General features: G+C 52.1%; 1 protein-coding gene and 1 long non-coding RNA gene across 2 annotated transcripts in view; both read left to right on the top strand.

The window, feature by feature from the left end:
- Positions 1 to 406: 406 nt before the first annotated feature.
- LOC121696144 lies at positions 407 to 6,526 on the top strand. The gene is made up of 3 exons (XR_006026247.1): positions 407 to 877; positions 1,774 to 1,870; positions 6,303 to 6,526. It is a non-coding gene; the product is annotated as an uncharacterized LOC121696144 (long non-coding RNA).
- Positions 6,527 to 6,530: 4 nt separating this feature from the next.
- ash1l (ash1 (absent, small, or homeotic)-like (Drosophila)) overlaps positions 6,531 to 19,262 on the top strand; it is a 37,527-nt gene continuing 24,795 nt past the window's right edge. The window contains exons 1-5 of the mRNA XM_042077475.1: positions 6,531 to 7,262; positions 8,010 to 12,593; positions 15,142 to 15,269; positions 16,430 to 16,434; positions 18,853 to 19,262. The exon at positions 18,853 to 19,262 is cut by the window's right edge and continues 506 nt beyond it. Coding sequence (XP_041933409.1) covers positions 6,576 to 7,262; positions 8,010 to 12,593; positions 15,142 to 15,269; positions 16,430 to 16,434; positions 18,853 to 19,262 — 5,814 coding nt within the window. The 5' untranslated portion in view covers positions 6,531 to 6,575. The remainder of the gene's footprint in view (positions 7,263 to 8,009; positions 12,594 to 15,141; positions 15,270 to 16,429; positions 16,435 to 18,852) is intronic.

Raw genomic sequence — 19,262 nt, 5'->3', positions numbered from 1 at the left:
AGAAGCCAAAGCCAATCTTGAGGTCACTAAATATTTCAGGAATATTAATATCATAAATGTCCATATATAGACTGTGCGTATCGACGGACTGTTCCTCTGTCCCGCCTATTCATAGAAGGAGCCAATAACATGCATAAACTGTTATGCACAAGGGAAACAGGCAAATGAAACATAACGAGCTAACTGGGAAATTGTACGAAAGCCTTATGATTGGATTGTAGCCACTTTACAGACACTTGAACAACCCGCCTCTCTGCAACAATTCCCACGGGAGTCTAGATTCTTCACTGTGGGTAAACACTGCCACGAGCGCACGAAAACACCAAGGCGCGTTTTTTTCCGCCTAGAAAGGTTCCAGAAGGATTGTAGAGGTCACGTAGGACCATTCGTATACAGATACAAGATTACTCTCTCGAATCCAAACTGTCCATTACGTAATGTCGTTTTATATCACATCGCATGCCAAGGTCTAACATTGTTAAAGAGAACACAAACATCTCAAGCGGAGAACTGGGAGAAACGGGAGAAAGTGGTGAACACTATACGCCACATGCCCTCCTCCCTCCTCGCTTGGTCCTCCTCCCCTCGCTCACAGTCTCTCCCTCCCTCCCCTCCCGCTCTGTGACGGAGAGAATGCCCGTGTTGTACTGACAGAAACGTTACGGGCTTAGCAGGCATGGAGGCCCGATTAATGAGAGAGGCCCATTCCGACACGTCCAAGCTCGACTAACACTGTCCCGGAGAAGGATTCCGGCGACATTCTGGGATACGACGGATAATTACCGCTGTACAGAAAAAGAAGGAGTGGGAGAAGAAATACAGGGAGAGATCCATTTCGGGTCTCTGTTGATTCAACGCAGCCGCCATTTTGTTGACAGTTCGTGTTTTTTTTAATAACCTATCCAACGCTATATCTGAATATTATTTTACTTAAAATCAATTGTGGTTAATGTCTCTTACAACATATATGTTTTATTACTGTTCTTTTATTGACTAGACGAGAGTGCATACTTTGCAAGGAAAACAAGCTAGCCAGTTGCAGCACACTGCTTCGTTAGCCGAGAGGGCTGTACACAGTTAGCCCGTAGCTAGTCGTAGCATCTGAGTGGATATGACAGGACAGATTATTCGTTTTACCAACGGGTTTGTCTGGTGTAATTATCTTGCTATAACGACAGTGTGGCTATTGTAATCATAAAGTCGGGTGCTACTGATCTCCTGGATGTATAGCGTATGGCCACGTTATCAGAGAACCAGCATAAGTTACACCTAGCAATCCAACCCTGAAAAATGATAGGCAGTTAGCAAGCTAGACTGAAACGCACTGGATACAATGTAGCACCAGGGTATTATTGAGGTCTAGCTTGCTACAAAATAAACATCTCCCTTAAATGAATGAATTGTGTCAAGCGGACGACATAGACAGTGTGCATGCGACACACTGTAATGTCCACGCAGTAAAATACACTTTTTGGTAACGGGAGAGTTATTTAACACTATTAGTGGGCACTGTCTAAATAATTTGCTCTCTCTGGATAGCACCCTGGCTACCTAGCGTACGTATTTCACTAATAGGACGTTGGATGGGGTCACTTCTGTGATAGCCTGCTAGCAGATTTCATATCCATAAGTCAAGATAACAGCGCTTTGTTGCGCTATATTTACCGATTGTTAACATTTCGTCCTGGAGAGAAGTATGATGGAAAGGACATTGCTGGATTTCCTTCGTTATTTTGATAATTGTCTTTTATCTCATTTTCCCCGGCAAATCAGCACTTGCAACAAAAATACTGTGGCGACCATGTTGATACACAAGAAGGGAGGATTTTGATCCAAATTATGTGAGCTCCGTTTTTGGACCGCTATTAAGGTGAGTTGCTATAATGGCTATGCTGTTATCGAACCATTTTTTAGCGCCGTCTAGATTTTGCTGACTCCTCGCCTTTCAGGTGTTGGGACAATGTAGTGTAATTTTAATCTGTTCATTGTATTTTCTAAAGAAAACGGAATAACGTTAGCGACTTGGTAAGGAAAGCAATGGGGAGAGACAGGCATGGTGAGTTCTGGAAATCTCGCATCAAATCATTACTCGCACGAGGCTATCAACATGTTTGACGGCGACACGCTTGTGAAATCATTCGGCAGGTGTAAACAGCGAGGTTCCCCTAGTTCTCTCACCTTGTTAATAATCGGATCCTAACGGTCTTTGGAAAGTTCATTGAATAATATAGTGCAAGTAGTTTCCTTGTGTGTTGTGTTATTCTAGTAAGAATTGGATTTGCGCTTTTTTGGAATCAGAAACTGTCCTAGGCGCTAACATTATTTGTTACTTGACTATTTTTGCAAGTTGTATGCGTTTCATATGATACTTGCCTAGCGAGACATGTCGATCATCCTCAGATAACCTCAGTTTCAGTACGGTTCACAGCACATACAGATGGCGTGTGTGTAAGACTTGAACGTGAGCAAGTGGAACTACACGTGTGTCTTAAACAAGTTGCTAAATAAGTGGACCTGTCTGGAGACTGCAGGGCACCTTTGAACTCTGACCCACAACAGCACGTGGCCTGTCTCATGTCAGGAAATAACGCGTTCACTCGTAGAATGTTGAATAGAGAATGCTCGAACATTGCTAGGGAAAATCCTGTTGTGGCTGAACTTCCAGATATACCACTAGACGTTTTCTTCAACGTTGCGTTGTCATATATTTCGAGAATGCGTTTGGATTCATTAGTTTGAGTGAAGAATGAAGTAATTCATTCTAACCTCACCGTATGTTTTGATGTCGTATTTCGTCTGAGACAACTGCAATACATGACTGGGTTTAAGATTCAAAAGAGACGGTGCCGTAACTTGTGTGTGAGCGCACAGCTCAGAGATCTTGCGTGTCTCCAGGATAAATTCAGCAGTTTATGAACATCGTGTGCAAAAGTGCAGAGTGCGAGGGGAGGGGGCGCGCTAAATTGTTTACTATGTCTACGTATTCATCCGCTGCGTTGTCGTACACCTTCCATTTATCTCTCTACCTCTTTCTTCCTTTCTTTTTCCCACTTTATTAATTATAAAACCCGTCTGTGTTTCACAAAAGGTAGAATACCTATAGCTTTTGATTGGTCCTTACCATGTATCCATCTTTCTGAAGAAGACCCTATTGATCATTTTCATGTGTTTATCCTATAATTCTACTCTGCTTTCTCGGTATTAACTTAACCTGTCACAAGTTGAGAAAAAGTTGGTTTTCTGCTGTATTGGACACATTGGACTTGTATCCAACATATGGAGATAATGTACTCCACAGAGAAAATACTGATGAAGCAATTTGTGTTTGTCATGTGGTGTAAGTACCCCTAGGCAAAGAACAGACTGATTTGGGACTGTTCAGAAGTAGCCAGTCCTGACCATCTTAAATACATCTGAAAACCTTTAAAAGAACTCGGAGGTGGCATTCTATTCGTAAGGAATGTGCACATGAAGAAGGATTGTAGACAGAATGATGAGTCAGATGAAAACCTCTGCCGCTCGAATCTGGCGAGGGTGATAAGACCACAAGCGGATCGTGTGCACGCGCGACAGAGAGAGACAGCGCGAGAGAGAGGAGAGTGCAGAGTGCAACTCTGACACCTCAATGTTGTGCCTCTCTCAGTCTGTGTGTGTGTGTGTGTCTTGCTCGGCTGTCTGTGTACAGTGAACAGCGCCGAGAGGAAATAGGGGAATGATTGTCACTGAGGGAGTGAACGGACAGGGGAGAAAGCAAGAGGGAGGGAGCGCTGGAGAAAATGTGTTTTCGATTAGACGGAGCACAGTGACTCTAGTCTGACTGCCTTACTTTCAGACCTCCGAGAGAGAGAAAGAAACACAGCGGAAAGAGATGGAGTGAGTGTGTGTCTGTGAGAGAGGGAGAGAGAAAGAAAGGGGGATTGATGTAGTGAGGGGAAAAAAGAGGGAGGTGTGAGTGAATGTGGTATGTGTGAGTAGGGGAGGGGGGGGGGGTTGAAGTGAAATGGGGTGAGTAATTGTAGTAAACATAGAAAAGAGGGTGTGGGGGAAGCGTGGCACAGCACAGACCAGACCAGAATGTAGACCCCTAGCTCACGGGACAGATAGATTTCTCACTAAATTACTCCTTTTTACTCCGTGGACTTGGCAGTTGAGACCGGCCCCTTTACCCAGCTGTCACATGTAATTGTGTAGTGCCCTGGTGTGCCCAGATCTGTACCAGGAGTCTTCTTTACGATCTCGCTCTCTTTCTTTCTTTTACTTTTTATCTCTGTTTTTGTCTCTCTCTCTCTTTACTTTAGTCCTTTACTTCATGCATCTCTTTTTCCTTATCTTACTGTCTTACCCGTCGTTTCACTGTCTTGGTTTCAGTTTCTCTCTCTCTCTCTCTCTCTCTCTCTGTCCTCTCCCTTCTCTCTCTCCTGCACCTCTATCCCCCACTCTCTCTCTCTCCCTCTCCCTCTCCCTCTCCCTCTCTCTGCCTCCCACGTTGTGATTGGCTGAGTCGGAGGGCTGGGGAAGGCAGCCGTATCCGTTGTCTCCCAGTGGGGTTTGCCGTGCTGAGGTCACTGCACTGAACCGCCTGGCGGTGACTTCACTTGGAGAAAGCACCTGCTCTGGGCAAACCCCACATTAAATCACTCCACACAGCCCAGGAGGACGCACAGACAGAGGGAGAGAAGGACAGAGAGAGGGAGAGAAGGAAAGAGAGAGGGAGAGAAGGAAAGAGAGAGGGAGAGGGAGAGAGAGAGAGAGAGAGAGAGAGAGAGACAGGACGCAGAGTGAGAGAGGGAGACAGAGAGACAGACAGATTGAGAGCGAAGGAAAAGAGGAAAAGACTGATTTAAGATGTTTACTCCCCGATGCACCCCCCCCCCCCCCCCCCCCCCCCCGCTTTCCCCTCAGCCCCTTCTGGGATGATGATTAGGATCCTTAGTCGACGACGAAGTGCTGAGCCAATTACCCTCAGCTTATGCTACCGTCCTAGACCGATTGGGGCACCGTGGTGGTGGTGGAGGTAGCGATGCTTTACCAGCTGTGCCGTCCTTTACTTTCTGACCACTCCTCATCCCTCTAGCCTGGCCTGCCCACAAGGCCTCTCGGGACACAGAAGCCTCTTTTCTCAACTCACCCCTACATCGGCACGATAAACCACACAGCCTCTGAGACCTTGGTGTGGGTAGCCAGCCATGAAAGCACTAGCTCTAATGGAGAAAGGCATGGAGAAGACCTATTAGTGGTGGACGGTGGTGGTATTAGCGTAGTGGCTAAAGAGGTGGCTTAGCATGCAGTAGTAGACAGAAAAGTTGTGGGTTCGATTTGCAGCTGCCACCACTGTGTCCCTGAGCAAGGCACCTAACCCCTAAGTTGCTCTGGCAAAACTGGCCCTTGTAATAATCGGCATACATGTATAAGTCGCTTTGGTTAAAAGCGTCAGTCAAATGGATAATGATACTGATAATGGAAGAGAGTTCCATTATCAGCATCATAGTTGTTCCCACAAGTTGTTCCCACAAGGCTTCCGTTTTAACGTTCCATATGTTATCTTAATGAAGCGGAAGTAGATTGGGAACAAAATAGAACGTTCAAGCATTGTTTTTGTTTTTCTTGTTGAAAGGGTCTATAAACATAAGAGGGCAAGGTCCTAAAGACTGCTGGGTGGACTGCAGGGTTGGAGGGGTGTGTTACAGACAGCTGGATGGCCCACAGTGGAGGGGGTTTGCCAAGAAAACGGGCAAGAAAACTGCCCCCGCCAAAGCTGTTGAGCTGTGTTAGGAAATGCCATGTGTATTTTGTGTTTGTTCACAGGCTAAACTGCTTTATTAGAGCTGTTGAGCTGTGTTAGGAAATGCCATGTTTATTTGTGTTTGTTCACAGGTTAAACTGCGTTATTACACGTTTATAGCAGGCTGTCTGTCTCTCAGGTTGTTAATTTGCATAGCTCTTAGGCTACTCATTAAGAGACTTGGTACTGCTAGAGGGGACTTGCCACCACAAGGTGAATCCACCAAGGAGAAATGTCTCTACTCTTGTCTGTGATGTTTCCCCCCCACTGTTCGTGCCATGCTAATTTGTGTCACTTAACGTGGGCAAGGTTACAGTCGTCGCTAATGCGTGTGGTGATGTCATCCAGTGTGCCGTGGTGGATTCACCGGACAGATAGCTATGCTCTCAGATCACTGAGGTGTGACTAATGCAGAGCTCTGTGTCTTTCCTACCTTCCCCCCATCCCCCTCTTCCCTTTCCTCCTCTCTCTCTCTCTCTCTCTCTCTCTCTCTCTCTCCCTACCTGTCCTTATCTCTTAGATTGAAGGTGAGAGGGCTGGCCAGCCAGGAAAGGGACAACTGCACCACTGCCAGGAGAGGATTGCTTTTTCAGATCTCTCTCTCAACCCCCCTTTCCCCTTCCCCTTTACTCCCCCTCCCTCCTCCTGCTGAACCTTTGCCTCCCTCCCCAGCACCAGTGACAGAACTCTTGACCTGACGGCCGCACCTACCATTTCCCCCACATAACACCCCCCCTCCCCATACCCCCCCCCCCCCCCCCCCCCACCACCTCCTCCGACCCAGAGCACACACATGGATCAGAGGACTCAGGGGGGACCTACCACGCCACCCCCCCTCTCCGCCACAGCTCCCGCAGGCGAGCGCGAGAAGGAGGGCGTGGGTGGGAAAAAAGAGGAAGAGGACGAGAAGAGGAAGAAGGAACGCGAGGGGCCACAGTCACAGTCACAGTCACAGTCGGAGTCTGGCGCAGGCACCGAGGGGACGCCAGGTGACCCTTCCCAGCAACCGCAGCAGCAGCTGCCGCCGCAACAGTCCCCTCAGTTCTCCGTTAAAGAGGCCACGTACGCGGAGGGCAACGTCAAGATGAAGATCGGCCTGCAGGCCAAACGCATGAAGAAGCCCCCCAAGATCATGGAGGACTACGTGTGCCGACCGGCCTTCCGGGCCACCGTACGACACACCGGGAGAGGAGGGGGAAGGGGAAGTCGGGGAGCAGGAGGGGCGAACGACACCACCACCACCACCACCACCGCCGCCAATGCCTCTGCCACCACCACCGCTGCCACCACCACCACCACAGCCAACACCACCACGCCTGGCGGGCGCACACAGAGCCCGTCGCTCGGGAAAGAGTCGGAGAAGAGTCAGAGCGCCGGCACGCGGCCTGCCCCGCCTCCAGCCCAGACTCCTCCCCATCAAGCCCCGCCCACATCCACAAGCCCCATCACTCCAGTCAATGGAAGCCCACCGGCTAAGAGGGTAAGAGATCCTCCACTACCTGGTGTAGTTCAAAACATTCCAGTCAGGGTTAAAGTCATCATTGCCCACTTCGTCTTCTATGGGGAACAGAGGGAAGTGAGTTTTTCTCATTCTTCTCTCCTCGTACCTTGTGTGTATGCTGTACCTCTCATCCACTATTACTCCTACGCCCCCCCAAACTGTCCCCACATTGGCCTTGCTAAGTGTTATTGAGCTTGAGCCGAGCGTCTTTAGCCCTGCAGACAACCGGGGGGGGGGGGGGGGGGGGGGGCAGAGAGTGAGAGCCCCATCAGTGCACTGGGACTTCAGCGAGACAAACAACACACTTACCGCAATCCTCTTGAGCAGGCACTTTCCCCCTTTAGAGTCTAAGACAAAAAACCCTGCCCAGGAGTAGGCACTTAGCTGGATAGATCAAATTCAATTGAACCTGAGGCAGATTCCTGCTTGTCAACGCGAGGTGTAATTATGGAATTAGAGCCTCACCTAAATGGGTTTATCAGTCTCATTCTGAAAGCTCTGCCTGTGTGACCAGGCCTTCATTTCATTTGTGTCCAGTTCCTCATTGAGTTTTCCTGTTTGTGGTAAACTGGGGCAATTTTAGACAGCTAATGATATAAAGGGGCTCGAATGTTCCAGAATTATCCATAATAAGCGTTCTAAACTCCTCCCTTATTCTCTCTCTTTATTTCTCTCTTTCTCCCTCTCCCTCTCTCTCTCTCTCTCTCTCTCTCTCTGTCTACACAGGCTCCCCCAAAACTGGTCAGTAAGTCCGAGAGCAAACCTGAGGGGAAGGCGACGGCCTCAGCGGAGAGACCCCTAAATCTCCACCGCCCGCTGCCGGACTCAAAGTTGCACTCCTCCACCAAGAAAGCTCCCCTGGCGCAGCCGAACGCCGCCCTGGCCAACTCCAGCCCGTCTCCCCCGGCACCCCCGGCGCCCTCCAACCACGAGCCCAAGATGGACGGCGTCATGATGAAGCCGCCCCAGTTTGCGTTCGGCGAGGCTCAGCGGGAGCAGGACCGCGGGGTCCCCGGCTGGGGAGGCTCGTCCACCGTCACCGAGAAGCTGGCGCAGCTCATCGCCACCTGCCCCCCCACCAAGTGCCCCAAGCAGCCTAAAGTGCGCCGGCCCTCCCCGTCGCCCTCGCACAGCAACTCGGTCCCCCTCATCTCCAACCTGCAGCGGCCCGAGAGGGCCATGGCCAACAGGGCCACCTACTCCCGCATCCAGCACCTGTCCCCTCCACCGCCTGTCTCACGGCCCCCCGGCCGGCCTTACGGTTCACGCAACAAAGACAGTGTCATGGACAAGCTGACCACCAGCTCCCGGAAAGAGGAATCCGATGGTGGGGTCAAAGGGAACGCCAGCAGCGGTAGCAGCATCAGCTGCACCGCCACAGCAACCACCACCACCGCCGCCACCAGCTCTGCCCTTCACTATGGCAACAGTCGCTTAACCACCGCCAACGACAGCAACGATGGCAACAACAACAATAACAGCAGCAGCAACAGCAGCAACAACAACATCATCAAGACTCAGTCACGGCTCACGCACGGTTCGCCTCACTCCTCTTCCTCACCCACCCTGTCCTCCTCTTCCTCCTCTTCCTCGTCTTCGTCATTAGACCAGAGAACAGGAAGCGGCTCCACACACATAGGGGCCTCATCCATGCTGGGCCCTCGACCGAGGCCCAGTCCCTCCCGGACGGAGGAGAGCGGCGAGAAGGACAGAGAGCGAGGAGAGCGCGACGGCAAGGACGGCCCCAGAGACTTGAGCAAAGGCTCGTCCCCCTCTGGGCTGGGGAAGTCGGAGGCGAAGGAGAGGGAGAGGGGCTTTGTCCTGGCCGCCAGAGGCGAGCGCGGAAAGAGCTCCAGCCCGGCCAAGAACAGCCCGCTCCGGGACAGCCGACCCAGCCGGACGGCGAGCCCGGCCGAGCCTGGGACGCGCCGGAACACCTCCCCGTCCGAGCCCTCGGGCGGCAGTCCGCCGCCACCTCTCAGCGACTCGGCGCCGGGGTCCCCAGGGTCGCCGGCCGAGCAGGACAACAAGCCGCTAAAGAAGCGCCGAGGTCGCCGGCCGCGGTGGACGCGCGTGGTCAACCGCTCCCAGAAGGCCGCACAGGACGCTGCTTTGAGCCAGGCCAAGCCTGGCATGCCTATGTCGGCCCTGGGGCCCAACCCACCTCCCGTCCGGAGACCCGTGGGGCGACCCCCGAACCCCAACAAGGTGCAGGTGCCCCCTGCCGTCCCACAGCTCTTCGACGCCCCGCCGAAGAAGAGGGGACGCCCCAAGTCCAAGATGCCCCGCCTGGACGCCCCGGCCCGTGGGAGACCCCCTCTCAAGTTGGCCACCTCCAAGGTGTTCTCCAGCTTTAAGTCCAAAGAAGAACAGGACCCCCCGGTACTGCACCCTGAGGTGGACCTCAACCCCCCCAAGCCCATGCCGCGAAAGCGGGGGCGCCCCAAGCGCCTTCCCCCTACACTGCCCCAGGAAGGCCAACCCCCTACATTAGCTCCAGAGCAAGGCGACTCCGGCGACAAGACCTTCCGCAGCAAGGGCAACGGCCAGCTCATCATGAAGACCATCATCGGCAAAATCAACAAGATGAAGACGGTGAAGCGCAAGCGGCTGCTGAGCCAGATCCTGCTGGGGTCAGGGGTCGGGCCGGAGGGCGAGAGCAGAGTGGCCGGAACCAGCACGACCAACACGGTGGCGGCCGCCACGCAGTCCCTGTCGTCCCTGGCCGCAACGTTCGGAGGGAAGCTGGGGCCCCAGATCAACGTCAGCAAGAAGGGCACCATCTACATGGGCAAGAGGAGGGGACGCAAGCCCAAAGCGGCGGCTAACCCCCCTGCGGGGGCCCCGACGCCCCCTCCAGAGCCCTTCCTGTCCCCCAACATGTCCTCCCCGCACCACCCGCACCCCTCCCAGTCTCTGCAGAGCCAGCAGCACCACCAGCTTCCCCCGACCGATGTCTTCCCCTCGCCGTCTCTCTCGCAGTCCAGCGGCGGGCAGAGCCCCATCAGCGATGCCAGCTTCGTGGAGCCCGGCTCGGTGCACTGCACCCACTGCAGCCACGGGCACCACGGGCACCACGGCTTCCCCTTCGCACCGCCGACCTTCTCCGCGCCTTCGCCGCGCTCCCTGGGGCCCATGGGCTCTGGCTCGGGTTTGGCCTCGGCGGCGTCTCAGAAGAAGTCCTCCTGCCGCGGCTACCACCACCACCACCACCACTACCGGACGCACTACCACTACAGGAAGGTGTCGCCACCCCGGCCACTGCTGCCCACCTCGCCCGCTCCGCTGAGCGAGCTGAAGGAGGCCACCCCGTCGCCGGTCAGCGAGTCGCACAGCGAGGAGACGGTGCCCAGCGACAGCGGCATTGGCACTGACAACAACAGCACGTCCGACCGCGGCGAGAAGGCAGGAGGTGCCGGACTCGGTGGCGTCGGGATGCCCCAGGGTGTCGCCAGCGGCCTTCTCATGCCAGGGGTCATGGGGTCGGCCGTGGGCGTCGGGGCGGGTCTCAGCCCGCGTGGCAGAAAGAGACATGCCTCCTCGGTCCTGATTGACCGACCCTCGCCTTCTCCCTCACCCCTGGGGGCCCGGTCGTCCCCCGACCCGCGGCGGGCTCACCCGGCCGCCGGCCCGGCCTCGGCACTGGTCGGGCACAAGGAGAAGCACAAGCACAAGTGCAAACGGCGGGGGCACGCGTGCCCGGCCTACGACAAGCTCAAGCGCCAGAAGCGCAAGCGCAAGAAGAAGTACCTGCAGTTGCGCTCACGCCGCCAGGACCCCGACTTCCTGGCCGAGCTGGACGAGATCTGCGTGCGCCTGAGCGACATCCGCATCTCCCACCGCACGCCCGCCATGCGTCTGGGCAGCAGCCTGGCGCTGGGCGCCGCAGGCGCGGGGGGAACCGGCAGGGGCGCCACCCTCGGTAGCGGGCGCAGTAGCGGCGGCAGTGCCAACCCACCGCCCCACCACTACCTGCACCGAGACCTGTTGCCCACCATCTTCCGCATCAACTTCAGCGGCTACTACTCGCCCCACCCCGCCTACCCCTGCGACTCCCTGCACTATGTCCGCAAGCCCGACCTCAAGAAGAAACGCGGTCGCCCCCCTAAGCTGCGTGAGTCCATGTCCGAGGTGCCCTTCGTGCCCGGTCTCGGCTTCCCCCTCTCCAGCGGTGGCTTCTACCACCCTTCCTACAGCGTTCCCTACTCCTCTGCCCCTCTGGGGCTGGGCTACTATCGCGGTTACCCCCCGGCGAGCGCCCTCTACCCCCACCCGCACCACCAGCCTCCCCACTCGGCCGCCGCGCACCACCCGCACCACTCCCCCTCCTTCCCTCCGCCACCCCCGCCCTCCTACATGCACCACCACCCCTCGCACCTGCTGCTCAACCCCTCCAAGTTCCACAAGAAGAAACACAAGCTGCTGCGGCAGGAGTACCTGGGCGGGGGCCGCTCGCCGGTTCTCTACCCGCCCATGGCGCCCGAGCTCTCCTTCGGCTGGCACCACAAACACAAGCACCGGCACAAGCACCGCGAGCGCTGCGGCGGCCCCGACGAGCAGCTGGAGCGCGGCGGCAGCGCGGAGAGGGCCGAGCGGGCAGAACGAGGAGAGAGGGGAGACGGCGTCGGGCTGGGCAGAGGAGAGAGAGGAGGAGGAGGAGGAGGAGGAGGAGGAGCAGGAGGAGCAGGGGGCATGGAGGCCCTGCAGCACTGTCGGTTTGGGAGAGACGGGTCGGCGGAGAGTGCCGGCAAGCCCACATCGTCGTCAGCGGCGGCGGCTTCAGCCAACTCTCCTTCGTCGTCTTCCTCATCCTCGGCCGAGCGCTACAAGAGGAAGGAGGCGTCGGCGTCGTGCCTGGGCCCCTCACGCCTGGCGCTGGGCAGTCGCGGCCACACGTCAGCCGACTCCTGGTTCCGAGTGGGCACCGCGGAGGCCGACTACGGCAAACTGTCGCACCACTCTGCCGGTCAGCCCGGCGCCTTCTCCGACGGACACGCTGCCCAGCCTATCGGCTGCTCGGACAGCGAGGAGGACGAGGGCCTCTCCCCGGCGGAGGACGACGCTGAGCCGCCGAGCGCTCAGCACACCAACTTGTTCGCCTCGGCACTCACCAGGAGCTCGATGCGTCCGGGTCGTGGCCGGAGGCCCGCCTCCTCGGACGGCGGTGGCGGCGGCCTTGCGCGATTGGACAGATCCCTCCGGAAGGACCGGTCCACCTCGGCGGAGAGGAGAGAGACAGGTGAGTTGTCCCAGCCTGTCTGTCCTCAACCTGTCTGTGTGGATGAAACTACCCGAGATGAAGAGGCGTCTGTCCCGACATAGCGGTAGTCTCGCTGGCCAGGCGGTCAATGTGAGGTCTGGTAGCTGTGACTGCTTAATGTGGCTGAGAATGGAAGAGTCATGTTGCAAAACCCCTACTGACCCAAAGACTGCTGTTATCTTGCATGACATTTATGCTTGGCCAATTCTGAAATGAAATTTCTTCGGTCCAATACACTTATTCCTGTCGCGTTGTGGTTTGCTAACAAGTTTTGCTAACTGACTTGAATGAAAGTTGCAAGTGTGCAGATCTCCTCATGTTTGTTCTTGTGGATAGACAATGACAATGGTACTAACACATGGCTATCTTAGGCTAGTGGAAATATTAACATCAGACGGCGTGTGCCAGTTTGTTGGCTAGCCATCTGAAGATGGGACTAAAGTAGTTGTAGAACTAGGTGAAAAAGCAGACATGTACCCTAATAGAGAACACATGCAGGTGTGTAAGCTTTCTTCTATGCATCTTGTGTGCCTGTGTGCTTTGCTTTGCTTTGCTATGCTATGCTCTGAGCTGCTGTAGCTGTGCCTCTCTGTCTGTGCTGTACTTCTTTTTATTTCTGGTCACACTTTACTTGGATGGTCTAAAATGATGTACAGATTCTCAGATTATTAAAACTTAACTTTCTGTTGACACTCTGCTAACAGCAATTTATGGTCATGGTTTGGGTTTGGTTAAGGTGATGTTTCAGTAATTTTTTCAACAAACAATAAAAAAATAAATTTGCAAGGTAGACTATCCAAGTTAAGTGCCACTTTTTCCATTTGCTGGGCCTTTGATGTATGTATTGTATGTATGTATGTATGTATGTGTGTATGTATGTATGTATGTATGTATGTATGTGTGCTGTGCCTCAAATTCATTGCTATGGGGCTTGGTCTCCATGCAGTGCTCGCCGGTGTGTATCGTTAGTGTGTGCCTGTCTGCTAATCCTCCCCTCCTGCTATCCCAACACATCTCCCCAGCTTGGCTGAATGGCAATAAAAGAGACTTGAAAACACGAGTTTGTGACATGCTTGTCTCTCTCTTTCTCTCTTCCCTCTCTCTCTCTCTCTCTCTCTCTCTCTCCTTCTCTCCCTCTCTCTCTGCTCTGTGTATACGAGTAGTGGTGGCTCTCTCCTGTGTGTTCTTTGATATCTGTGCTGTCCCTCTGTTCTGTCTCTGGTTGTTGTATCTGCGTTCTGCCTTTGGGGTAGCTCTACTCTCTGTCCTGTCAATGAGTCAGTCAGTCAGTCAGTCAGTCAGTCTGGTGTGGATAGAGAAAGGGATTACAGTGTATTATCTTGGGAATTTACACTAGAGTTTTGCTTATATTAAAAATGTGAATCCGGTTAGAATAACAAGGAACTACAATAAAAGAATTTCAAAGCATTACAGACATAACAAGGAAGACATTAAGAGAAAAGAATGAATAAGTCAGCAGTGCTCCATAAGCAGACAATTTAAGAAGTAGGTTTCTTTAGAAACCTATTGGTATGCAGAGTATGCCAGTCTTACCACCACTAGGTTAACTCGTAAACAAAAAGATTGATATATGACCTCTGACATAATTCAGTACTATTTTTAGAGAAATATCACAGTACTCAACTAAATCAATTTGTCCCCCATTGCTAGCTGTTGATGTGTCTGTTGCCTGTCTATGCTAGTGCCTCTGTGATGTGCCTGAGGCCCATGCTCACTGCAGCTCAAGTTTGGAAGCACATACTTTCAGTGTTTTTCAAGAAATGTATAGCTAGTTTTTTTGACAGATACATAGACCTGTACAATTGCCTCGAGCGCTATACACACAATGTACGTAAGTTGTGAACAAGCTTTGAAATTGTACATGCAGGAAATTTCAAGACGCCTTTGGATAACATTGATAGGAATTGTTACACTAATGGAATTAATTAAGCAGTAAATTGTAGCAGCTTCAGTGGCTCTGAACTATTGTATGCAATCCTCCCAAACATTGTAGAAAATGTAAAATAATGTAGCATAAAACTTCTCTCTGATGACAATTTAAAACTGCATTTTGTTATTTTACTGAATAAAAACAACAGAAAAAGTGATTCCAAACTTTTGAGAGGTAGTGTTTGTCCTCTGATGTGTGTGTGTGTGCGTGTGTATGTGTGTTCATGGATGAGTGTGTGTGCGTGTGTGTAACTCTGTCCTTCAGTCATGTGTCACAGTTGTATTGTATTACTGCAGTGTCCAGTCAGTATGTTTTAGAGGTATTTGCACGGTAGCCTGTGTGTGTGTGTGTGTGTGTGTGTGTGTGTGTGTGTGTGTGTGTATGTTTTGCAGTAATTGCGTCTGGGCTTGTCCACTGGTGTCTTTAGTTTCTCCACTGGCCCTCTGCTGTGTCCACACACCATATGGCACGCTGTGTGATTTTTGTGACTGAATGCAAATGTCTTGGACCGTTTAAAGTTGGCCCCATTTCAGCTTGACATTGTGAAGGAGAGAGCGGGAAAGAGAGAGGACGATAGAGAGAGACAGAGAGGGGGAGAGAGAGGAGAGAATTAATGCACCAAACGTGTTGTCACGCTCCAAATATAGCTGCTCTTGCAGCGTGTCCTGCGGAGTACTGTGTGGACGTCCAATGGCATGTGGCATGTGCCCGACACACGGTCACAGCTCCACTGTGGAGGCCTCTACACCACCACCAGCAGCAGCAGCTCCCGCTAGTTAGTTAGTTAGTGTAGCTAGTGTTACTCTAGCTAGCTAGCTAGTGTCTTTAGCTGCGTACGGGTGTGCTGGTGTGGGTATAGCTCAGCTGAATGAGGTTAGCTGAACCCCCCTCAGAGACTCCTCTGGTATTGATGTGGACAAGATGGGATAGAATAGCGTAGTGTAGCAGCATAGCACAGCACTCCGTTAATAGTCTTGCCTTCAGTGTAATGGTTCTGCAGCAGCCACAGCAGAGTAATGAAGTGAAGTGGAGGGCTCTTAAGCAGAAAGAGGTTTCTAGAGGAGGTTTCTCTTACTCTTAGGCCGATCCTGACAGGTAGTGCTGTATAGCAAAGTGTGGTTTCAGAACTTGTGTAGGCTTGTTCTCTCTCTATACACATACACACAACACACAGAGATATATATAGACTACAGCTGCACTGAATATTACTGAACAGGTGAGATAGAGAGCTTTGTGTAATGATTCTCCTGCCTTCCAGGCATTGCACTTTGCCTTTAGATGGACGAGGGCTGTGTGTATATATGTGTGTTTGTGTGAGAGTGTCTGTGGTTTGGGTGTGTGTACTGTGTTGTGTGTGTATGTGTCTGTGTTTATGTGTGTGCATCTGTGGGTATAGTGTGTGTGTCTGTGTTTGTTTGTGTGAATGCATCTGTGGTTTGTGTGTGTGTTTGTGTGAATGCATCTGTGGTCTGTGTGTGTGTCTGTGTTTGTGTGTGTGTGAGAGAGACTGGAGGGTCTCAGGGCTGTCTGTGTGGCGTGGTGTGTGTTTGTGTGTGTGTGTGTGTGAGAGAGAGAGACTGGAGGGTCTCAGGGCTGTGTGTGTGGCGTGGTGTGTGTGTGTGTGTGTGTGTGTGTGAGAGAGAGAGACTGGAGGGTCTCAGGGCTGTGTGTGTGGCGTGGTGTGTGTGTGTGTGTGTGTGTGTGTGTGAGAGAGAGACTGGAGGGTCTCAGGGCTGTGTGTGTGGCGTGGTGTGTGTGTGTGAGAGAGAGACTGGAGGGTCTCAGGGCTGTGTGTGTGGCGTGGTGTGTGTGTGTGTGTGTGAGAGAGAGACTGGAGGGTCTCAGGGCTGTGTGTGTGGCGTGGTGTGTGTGTGTGTGTGTGAGAGAGAGACTGGAGGGTCTCAGGGCTGTGTGTGTGGCGTGGTGTGAACCCAGTCAGGGTAATCCAGGATTAGAGCCCAGGACACGGGGTCGTCCAATGGTCAGCCAACGACAGCGTTGTGACGCTGCTTACACTGCTTACAGCCATGCTGCTGCTCACTGCCACACACACACACACACACACACACACAGACAGACGCACACACACAGACAGATAGTAAGACACACACACACACACAGACAGATAGTAAGACACACGCACACACACGCAGGTGCTAACACCTTATACTCATACCCACTCACAGACACACACACACACACACACGCACACACACACACACATTCCCATACCTCTACACTTTATTACACACTCCGACATTACACTCATACTTCAGCACTTTATCACCCAAATTGCTCCATCCCCATTCACATGATGACAGTGATAGCTGCGCTGCTCTAACCTTCCTTCTCTACACAGCCCTCTTTCACACTATATATGTGTGTGTGTGTGTGTGTGTGTGTGTGTGCATGCAACATACACACAGTGTACATCCGTCATGAGTCTCTTAGTCCTTTGATCACATCCTTCCTTTACTATGCTGAATGATCCGATTATGCTTCTTGATATGGATACCTTTCAGTTATGTAATTAAGGAGTGAATATCTTTAAGGCCGGTGATGTATTAAGTGGTCTTAGATGGATTAAGTGCGCGAACAAGACTCATGGCGTTAGGCTAGTTAGTTTGTTTACTTCCGGCGCTAAGTCTGACATGGTTTTAAGGGTTTATTGTGAATGGGATTGGCTGTTCTGTAGTATTCGATTTCTGTTGTCCCAGACATTTGTGCCAACAAGCAAATAACAAGAGCCACAATAGCTTCCTGTTGTACCTTAGCTCACCAAACGTCAACTTTACACTTTGTTTCTATTCATAGCTACATTGGTATGCTGCCGTAATTTCCGTCATATTTATTTCCATGTCTTCCTCTTGACATATTGTAACTTCCTGTCACATGTCTTACTGATCAATTCTTATAACTACACACAAATACAGTACACACAACACTTTGCACTGACATCTTCACCAGTGAATACTGACAATACCTATAAAACCCAGTGCAGTACTGACAATACCTATAAAACCCAGTGAATACTGACAACACCTATAAAATCCAGTGCAGTACTGACAATACCTATAAAACCCAGTGAATACTGACACTACCTATAAAACCCAGTGAATACTGACAACACTTATACAATCCAGTGCAGTACTGACACTACCTATAAAACCCAGTGAATACTGACAACACTTATACAATCCAGTGCAGTACTGACAATACCTATAAAACCCAGTGAATACCGACAATACCTTTAAAACCCAGTGAATACTGAATACTGACAATACCTATAAAAACCCAGTGAATACTGACAATACCTATAAAACCCAGTGAATACCGACAATACCTTTAAAACCCAGTGAATACTGAATACTGACAATACCTATAAAAACCCAGTGAATACTGACAGTGCCTATAAAACCCAGTGAATACTGACTACTGACAGTACCTATACAACCCAGTGAATACTGACACTACCTATAAAACCCAGTGAATACTGACAACACTTATACAATCTAGTGCAGTACTGACAATACCTATAAAACCCTGTGAATACTGACTGGCGGTTTTCCTGTTCATGGCTCTCACTCTGGTGATGATGATGATCTGCTTTGGGTTAGGTGTTGTTGATGAATATCAGAGGTAAACTGTATGTCTGAAGTGTGTGTGTGTGTGTGTTTGTGAGAGAGAGAGAGAGAGAGAGAGAGTGTGTGTTAGAGAGTGAGTGTGTGTGTGTGCGCGTGTGTGTATGTGTGTGTCTCCGTGGAACAGTAAGTCATACTGAAGGTGATTCCCGCTCTGCGGCTCAGCTGCTGATGAACAGCTCGAGGTCTGCTGCCCGCACAAGGCCGGCGGAGGAATTAAGTTACTCTCCTTTTCGCCTTACGTAGCCATTAGGGCCGGTGGAGTGTCCTCTTTCTCTCCCTTATCCCTCGTTCTCTCTCTCTCTGTATGCGGCAGTGTGTCATCTTTCCCCCGTGGCCTCTATACGTTATTGTCACTCTTTTTTTCTCTCTCTCTTTTCTCTCTCTCACTCTATTCTCTCTCTCTCTCTCTTTTCTCTCTCTCACTGTATTCTCTCTCTCTCTCTCTTTTCTCTCTCTCACTCTATTCTCTCTCTCTCTCTCTCTTTGCTCTCTCTTCTTCTAACGTCTCTTTGTCTCTGCTGCTGTTTAATTCAGACTTCAGCTCATTTTGTCCCTGGAAATCTCTCATCCATTGTTTCTCTGTCTTTGATTTCTTTGGCACCCATCACTTTTGTCTGTTGTCTCTCTATATCCCTCTCTCTCTCTCTCTCTCTCTCTTCTCTCCCCCTTTCTCTCTTTCATCCGCCGCTGTCTTGTGCTTTGTATCTGTTTCAGGAGGGATGCAGACTCGTGGTGCAAACCCCTCCGACTGCATGGACGCCGGCCTGTTATCTCGCCACCACCACCTCCACCATCACCACCACCACCCGCACCACCCGCACCACCACCAGCACCACCAGCACCACCAGCAGCAGCAGCAGCAGCAGCAGCTCTCTCTCCACCCCTCCCTCTCTCACCCCCACTCAACCTCCATCTCCGGTCGACCCATCGGGCTGCCAACCAGCTCCAGCTGTTGCCGCGGCGACTCCTCTCCGTCTCGCCACGGCTCCTCGTCCTCGTCGAGCGGGCAGCGCGGCGCCCAGGCTCCCCCTCCTCCTCCACCGCCACCACCGCCGCCCAAAAACAACCTGCACCACGTCAACAAGATCCTCCGCGCCAAGAAGCTGCAGCGCCAGGCGCGCACC

The sequence above is a fragment of the Alosa sapidissima genome, chromosome 21 (genome assembly GCF_018492685.1).
Source record: "Alosa sapidissima isolate fAloSap1 chromosome 21, fAloSap1.pri, whole genome shotgun sequence".
NCBI lineage: Eukaryota > Metazoa > Chordata > Actinopteri > Clupeiformes > Clupeidae > Alosa > Alosa sapidissima.
This window is presented reverse-complemented; position numbering and strand designations above follow the sequence as displayed.